This window comes from Oratosquilla oratoria, chromosome 23 (assembly GCF_046742065.1).
Source record: "Oratosquilla oratoria isolate Oo_2021 chromosome 23, ASM4674206v1, whole genome shotgun sequence".
NCBI lineage: Eukaryota > Metazoa > Arthropoda > Malacostraca > Stomatopoda > Squillidae > Oratosquilla > Oratosquilla oratoria.
The window spans coordinates 37970252-37978429 of record NC_134799.1 but is presented as its reverse complement, the minus strand read 5'-3'; the positions used below and the strand labels follow the sequence as shown (position 1 = coordinate 37978429).

The window sequence follows — 8178 nt, the reverse complement described above, 5'->3', positions numbered from 1 at the left end:
TACGTATATATGTATATATACGTATATCAATCAATGAATAACTAAAAATAAAAAAGTCCACTGAGATAAGGCATGTGTTTCTTTCGTCCTTCCGGCCTATCCGTGGCAAACAGGGACACCGAAAGCGGTGGGGGTAAGCAAAGATTGGCAATTAACTTTGACGGGGAACGTCACTCCGGAGACGTGCACGATGCCCCAAAACGCGGCAATCAAGAGAAGGCGGCAACGCCATTTCTGGAAGTGGGTGGCTGATTGCAAGAAGGTCTCAAAAGGAAGTCTTGAGAATAACCGGGGGTTGCAGAATACTTTACGGGCTGAACACACTAAAGCATTTCCTGAACTTTACAATAACACGAAGATTTTTTCGGTCCACAAAACAATTAAAGAATTCCACAGGAAAGTCATTCGGTTCAACGCTTCCCTAAGGGAGTGCAAAGATTTTGAGTACAGCGACGAAAAGTTTGATACTCTGGAATTGTTTGATGGAGAAATAACAGAAGAATAGTCAAATGGTTTTTCGAAGCATTACTTTGTGGGGTACAAAAGTTTCACGAAACATGGTGGACGAAGCGACCATAGAATCTACCAGATGCATTATCTTGATTTATCTTATAAGGCATACCAGAGGGCTAAACGTTACAACAAATATGCGGTCAAGAAGGTCAAAGACGCGCTGAAGAAAAAGAATGACCGGCGTCCCGTGAAAGAGGAAACGCCCGAAAACCTTTCTGGTGCACCAGGGAATGATAGTCAGCAGTTTTCGAGTAAATTGGAGGCAGAGAAGTTAAATGAGGACCGAGCACGAGAAATTCTTCAAAAGACGGAAGAGAGGGTCTCAAAAAGAGAAATGCGCGCAAAATTGAAGGAAGAAAAGACCAAAAAGATACGAGAAGCACGAGAATTGCGGGTGTTAAAGAGAGAGGAGAAAGCCCAAAAGATACGAGAAGCACGAGAACTGCGGGAGTTCAAAAGAGAAGAAAAGGTCCAAAAGATACAAGAAGCGCGAGAATTGCGGGCCGAAAAAAGGAAGAGACGTGAGGCGTTTAAGAAAGTGAAAGTTTTCCTGCGATTTGGAGAGACTCCTTAGGATTTTTCAGAGGAAGAGAAAAATGTTCTTGACAAGTTGAGAAAAGAACGATCCGAACGTCATTTGAAGGAGCCAGATTACGAGCAGCGAGAAATTGTGAGGGAGGAGTTGCTTGGGTTTCTTAGGGAAAACTCTGTTCAAACTTTTCCGCATCACATCGGCCAATTGGGGGGATTTCAAATGTAAAGTCTGTTCAGCTTTGCTGTGGAAACGAGAAAACAAAACAATCTGTTGCAACTTGGGTCAAACTCCTTTATTGTTGCCCTCAGATATTAAGGACGGGACAATAAGAGAGCTCTACGAAGGTAAAACCGTTCTCTCTGAAAGATTTTTGAAAAACATCGCTGGTTTCAATTTAATATTTTCTTTCACATCTTTTGCGACTTCGAGTAAGCTGGAGAACGCAGGGGAAAATGCACTGTGTTACAAAATTCAGGGACGAGTGTACCACAGACTAGGCTCATTGAAGCCCGGGTTGCTAAAAAAGGGGTCTTTGACTGAGAAAGACGTGCATTTTGATCATGACAGTAATTCTGAGAAAAACCCGTTTTGGAGGAAGAATAATTCTTTCTTCGATCTTTATTTCTACCACGAGAAAGATCAGCATATTAAACTTCGCACTCTGGCGGTTCAACATTTTTCAAAGTCAGGAAATGGCAAGGGGAATATGAACGAAACGGAGAAGAGACGAGCTAGGGAGGAAAAGGTTCTTTCAGAGAACGAGAAGATTATCACACACTTTTACAAATACATGGCAAAACATAACGCGTGTCTGTCTGGGATGTTGAAAGAGCTAGAGACGGCTAAACAGCTCATGGAAGCTCACGTCAAGAAATATGGCAAATTACCCCAGGTGTCTATTACGTTGAAAGCCGCTGAGAATCTAACAACCCGCGAACATAAAGGAGTCTACCACCTTCCCACTTCTTCTTCGCAGGTGGGAGCCATCGTTAATTTGGGCCCCTCAAGAGACCCATTGGAAATAGTGATAGGTTCCCCAAAGGAAGATTCAAAATTTAGTCTCAGACTTATGAGTCACACCAACTTCTTCTACGATGGTTTTCAGTATCCTCTCCTGTTTCCCAATGGAGACGTCGGTCATTCTTGCACTCTGAAAAAGCAACGCAAAGCAGACATCTGTTGTTCAAAACATGTTCCTGCAACATACAGTAGGCTAAGCCCTTGCATGTACTACGCCTCTCTTTACATGGAAAGAGAAGGTGTTTTCAATTATGTGACTAAAGGGGCCCGTCTTTTCCAGCAATTTGTTGTGGATAATTACGTGAAAGTTGAGTCTGACAGGTTGTCTTTCATCGAACACAATCAACAGGAGTTGCGGAAAAAGCGCGCTGATATTCTTACAGGGGACGGGGATAACCGAAAGGCGGGTCATCGGGTGATTATCCCTGCTTCATTTGTTGGGGGCCCAAGATACATGAAAGCGCGGCAGCAAGACGCCTTGGCTTTTGTGTCGTCTTACGGGTCTCCAGACTTTTTTATTACCTTTACAATGAATCCTCATTGGGAAGAGTTGAAACAAGCCGTGGAGGCTGTCGGTTGTGACATCTCCCGGATGTATGACCGCCCTGACTTTGTTAGTCGGATTTTCAAGTTGAAAGTGGACAGCCTGATGGACGATATGACGATTAAAAACGTGTTTGGGCGCGTTAAGGCACACCTACTGAGTGTTGAGTGGCAGAAAAGAGGTCTCCCTCATGTTCATATCCTTCTTTGGATGGAACGCCACGTTACTGCCGATTTCGTCTCTAGGGTGATATCAGCTGAGATACCTGACAAAAATAAAGAGCCGCGCTTATTGTGACAACGAACATGATACACGGCCCCTGTAGAGGCTTTGACGAGTCCCAACTATGTTGTCAAGGAAAGTACGGTTCCACATCATTGTGTGGAAAGGGTTTTCCGAAAGTGTGCAGGGGCGACATGTACTTTGGGAACAACGGGTACCCTCTGTATCGAAGGACAGCAGTAGGTGAAGGGGGCCACTCTTTCGAGAAAAAAGTAAAGGGAGAGAAAATCAAAGTTGACAATTCATGGGTTGGCCCCTACAGCCCGTACCTATGTTTAAAGTATAACACGGACATAAATGTTGAGTGCTCAAATTCTATAAAGTGCATAGCCTACGTTACAAAGTACGTCAACAAAGGATGTGACCGCATTCTGTTTTCGAAAACGAAAGAAGGGGAAGATGTTAATGAAGTGAGAAAATTCCAGGAGGCACGATTCGTCAATGCGAATTAGGCGTCGTGGAAGATTTTCAAATTTGCGATTCACAGAAGTCACCCCCCTGTGGCAACTCTTGACTTGCATCTAGAAGGAGAGAACGCGGTATTTTTCAAGGAGAACGCGTCTAAGGAGGAGATCGATAGAAAAACCTCTAAAGACACTCATTTGACAGCTTTCTTCAAACTGTGTGCGCGAAACGAATTTGCAGCAGGCCTATATTATAATCAGCTTCCCAACCACTTTGTTTTTAATAACACTAGCAGTGTCTGGGAAGAAAGAAAGACGACAGCATCTTCTCTAGGAAGGATACGTGCTGTCACAAATAAAACTGTCGAGCTCTTCTATTTGAGACTACTTTTAACACACGTAAAGGGGCCTACGTCTTACGAGGATCTTCGGACATTTGAAGGGGTGATCTACCCCACTTACAGAGAAGCCGTTAAAGCGATGGGACTCCTAAACGACAAAGAAACTTGGAAGAAAACTATATTGGAAATCATCAACCACACTAATGACCGCAATAAGTTGCGAGCTACTTATGCGAGCATGCTGGTGTTTTCGGAATTAGAGGACCAGTCAGGTATCTGGGAAGAGACCAAAGATTTGTTCGCCAGTGACTTCCTGCAGCGCCAAAAAGCGACGGAATACAACGATGAAATTTACCTTGACGCTCTAGACGATACCCAGGAACATGTGTGGAACTGCGGAGGGGGCTCTATCACCCAATATGGGCTACCACTTTCAAGATGTGGCGAGAAAACATCAAACATCATACGCCGAGAAAAGGCCTATAACAAAGAGAAGTTGACAGAAGAGGTGAAGGAGAAGTCTCTTCTTCTGAACAGCAAACAGAGACTCTGTTACGATACTGTGCTATTTCGCATCGAGAACGCCCAAAAGTACAGGCACAATGGGATATTCCTGGATGCTCCAGGTGGGACGGGAAAGTCTTTCGTGCTCAACATTTTACTGGATACTGTTCGTTCTCAGGGAAAAATTGCCTTGGCTGTCGCTTCATCGGGTATCGCCTCTACTGTTTTGCATGGAGGAAGAACTGCACATAACATGTTCAAGATCCCGTTAATGGATTACAACGAAGTGTGCGCCTGTAGCATCAAGAAAAACTCAGAGTTGGCGAAGCTCCTATCAATGACGTCTCTAATAGTCTGGGATGAAGTTGTGATGGCAAACAAGAACACGTTAGCTACTCTTGATGTTTCCCTTCGGGACATTTTGGGCGTTCCAGGAAGGTTTATGGGGGGAATAGTATTTGTCTGTGCGGGAGATTTTCGTCAAATCCTCCCAGTTATAAGAGGGGGAGGAATGAATGATGAGCTCGAATACTGTATAAAGTCCGGTTATTTCTGGGACGACCTTTTAAAGTTGGAACTAACACGTAACGTGAGACTCAAGGCAGATGACGTAAAGAACAAGATGTTTGCGAAAAATCTATTGGCTCTGGGGAGAGGGGAGAGTGGACCCGTAAAACTTCCCGAGAAGTTTGGGATTGTCGTTGAGACCCGAAAAGAGTTAGTGGACAAAGTCTATGATAATTTAGAGGAAAATCACCTGAATGCTTCATATTTCGAGAAGAGGGGTATCATTTCCCCCACAAACGATGATGTCGACAGGATAAACTTGATGGTCTACGATAAGTCTGAAGAACCAGAGAAAGTGTTTGTGAGTGTTGACACTGCAATGGAAGAAGTAACGGACATTCAGACATCGGTTTTCAATGCCATAACGAGCCCCTCTCTCCCTCTTCACATGTTGAGACTGAAAGTAGGAAGTATCATCATGGTTATGAGGAATGTATGCCCTCCCAAGTTGTGTAATGGGTCCAGAGTAATAGTGACTAATCTTAAAAAAAATATCATAGTCGGAAAGATCTTAGGCGGTACACACAGGGGTGAACAGGTTTTACTCCCGAGAATTACTCTGGAGTCTACCGATACCACTATACCATTCAAGCGGAAACAATTCCCTGTTAAGCTTAGTTATGCGATGACGATAAACAAATCTCAGGGGCAGACATTTGATAGGTGTGGAATATTGCTTGATTCTGCACAGTGCTTTGCCCACGGACAACTTTATGTCGCCTGCTCAAGAGTTACAAGCTGGAATTCTCTCATCATATACACAGGTTGGGAAAAAGTGAACGACGATTTCAGGATGAAACTACCACGCAATTGCGTGTATAAAGAACTTTTCGTTGAGAGTCTTTCAGAAGAAGATAAACCTCCTGAAGCGGTCGTAGTTTCTGACGACCAAGAAGTTGCTTTGGCCGAAGAAGAGCCTGACCAAAGCATTGTAGAGATACCCAAAGAAGTGTACACGATCTCAGAAGAGGAAGCCGTAGATATGTTGCTGCCCGCGTCGTACGATTTGTGCTACGAAAGAGAAGAAGAGGTCGACCCTGCCTCCAGTTTCTCTATCTCTATCAAGGAGGAGTTGGAAGAGAAAATAGAGGAAGTTGACCAAAAAATAGAAGAGGTCAAAAAGATGCTAAAAGAGAACAGAGATACCACCACTGAGAGCAACAAGAGGTGCAGCGACGACGACGAGGGAGAATCTTCTACTAAGAAGTAGTGCCGGCGGCTTTAAGTTGAAGAAGAAGTTAAAGATGACTAATAAAACACATGTATAGCAAGAGGGCGTAGCCCTAGGGCGCGAAGCTCCCGGGAGCGAAGCGAGCAGCGCCGCAGGACAAGCACCCACGGCGTCGTCGTCGTCGTTGTCGTCGTCGTCTTCGTCGTCGTCATCATCAACATCATCATCATCATCATCATCATCATCATCATCATCATCATCATCATCATCATCATCATCATCATCATCATCATCATCATCATCATCATCATCATCATCATCAGTAGAAACCTCTTTAAAAACAGTGAAATGAAAGTAACAAAAGAGGAGGAAAGACATCTTGGCACTGTGATCGGCTCTGGATCATTTAAGAAGTAATATATCGAAAACAAAGTTATCGAATGGGTGGCGGAAGTTAGGCCACTAGCCAACTTTGCAAAGACCGAACCCTAGGCGGCATATGCTGCCACTTCGCTCGCGGGCGCCGCAGGCCAAGCACCCACGGCGTAGCCGTGGCTGGCGCAGCCAGGTGCTTGTATATATATATATATATATATATATATATATATATATATTAGTAAAGGAGGGGAGCAGGTTCTCAGTAATACACGTGGAGTTAAAAACGACAGCATTGTTGTAGTTATTCAGTTTTTTCTTTGTATTCTCGATTTTCCTGATTAGAGATTTTCCATTAACCGGGTGAATTGAAACTAAGTCTCTATATTCTTCCATTTTTTCTTATTTGAATTTGACGTTTCGTCTTGAATAAGACATTTTCAAAAAAATAACAAAAATTACATAGTTACAGTAATGGTGACAAAAATTACATAAATATAATAAAGATGACAACTAATAAGAAGACTTACATTTAAAGGGAAGAGAGAAAGAAGGGAGAGTGACAAGCCGAGGTTGACCGATGTATATATAGGCCTGAGGTCAGGTCACACAAAAGAGGTCAGACAAAAGGGGTCAAGGGGTAGGTGGCGGCTGACTTTACATCTAATAAAAGCAATGTAGGTGTGAGAGAGAGGATTACAATCCCCTGTAGAACAGTGATATTGATACACTACATTAGTTCTAGATGTGAAGTCTGATCGCCTAGACAAACTGTTTGTCATGATCAGAGAGGAAGTTTTTGGATTTTTGTAGTAGATGAGAACTCTGATTTTGTTGTTCTCATTTGTAGGAAGGTAATTCTTATGAATGATATCCTCAATGACTTTTTTTTTTTTTTTAATTACTAGTAAAGGTGTTTCTATAGTAAATGTTGATGTAGTTATGATTCTGTGGTTCTGTGGTTCTTTGATTGTGAGATGGGATTCTAGCATTTTGTTGGTAATAGAATCAAAGTCAGTGTTAGAATACCCATTGTTTGTGAGCATTTGTCTAAGGTGTTGAAGTTCACTGTGTATTGCTTGCCACGAAGAACACACTGATATGACTCTTTTTACATATGCTCTATTGACACCTTTGTTGTAGTTGTCAGTGCACTCACTCTTGCCATTCATGCATTTATCCATGTTGGTGGGTTTTCGATATACACTAGTAATGAAGTTGTCAGAAGTAGAATCAACCAGGACATCCAGGAAGGGGAGTAGATCATTGTTATTCATTTCAGTGGTAAAAGTTAGGCCTGAAATTTCCTAAAGTCGGCACCGTATATTCTCTAACAAATCAACATAAGGGGTGCTGACAAAGATGTCATCTACGTATCTACAGTAGATTGATGGTTTTAACTCCCCGTCCTGGAAGACTGATCCTTCTACAGCAGACATGAAGGCTTCAGCGAAGAGGACACCTAACGGTGATCCCATCGCTACGCCATCTTGCTGAACGTAAAGGTTTCCTTCTGGGCACCTGAATGGAACTTCTGCGGTGCAAGTGACGAGTAATTCTTTTAAAGTAGACTCAGGGATATGGGGAGGTGGGATATCATTATTATGTCATAATTAAAAAAAAAAAAAAAAGTCATTAAGGATATCATTCATAAGAATTACCTTCCTACAAATGAGAACAACAAAATCAGAGTTCTCATCTACTACAAAAATCCAAAACTTCCTCTCTGATCATGACAAACAATTTGTCTAGGCGATCAGACTTCACATCTAGAACTAATGTAGTGTACCAATATCACTGTTCTACAGGGGATTGTAATCCTCTCTCTCACACCTACATTGGTTTTACTAGATGTAAAGTCAGCCGCCGCCTATCTTTACATCTACAAGAGGGAGCAATCAAAGAGCATCATAAGAATTTCC

General features: G+C 42.8%; 2 protein-coding genes across 2 annotated transcripts in view; both read left to right on the top strand.

Annotated features, from left to right (window-relative positions):
- The first annotated feature begins 589 nt into the window (after nt 1–589).
- On the top strand, nt 590–2909 carry LOC143037764 (uncharacterized). Its single transcript, XM_076206316.1, has 2 exons — nt 590–764; nt 1357–2909. Exons 1-2 carry the CDS (start codon nt 590–592, stop codon nt 2907–2909), a joined length of 1728 nt encoding a protein of 575 aa, XP_076062431.1.
- An 8-nt stretch (nt 2910–2917) lies between these two features.
- Nucleotides 2918–8178, top strand: part of LOC143037763 (uncharacterized) — an 11089-nt gene continuing 5828 nt past the window's right edge. Inside the window, exons 1-2 of the mRNA XM_076206315.1 lie at nt 2918–3237; nt 3382–5709. Coding sequence (XP_076062430.1) covers nt 2918–3237; nt 3382–5709 — 2648 coding nt within the window. The remainder of the gene's footprint in view (nt 3238–3381; nt 5710–8178) is intronic.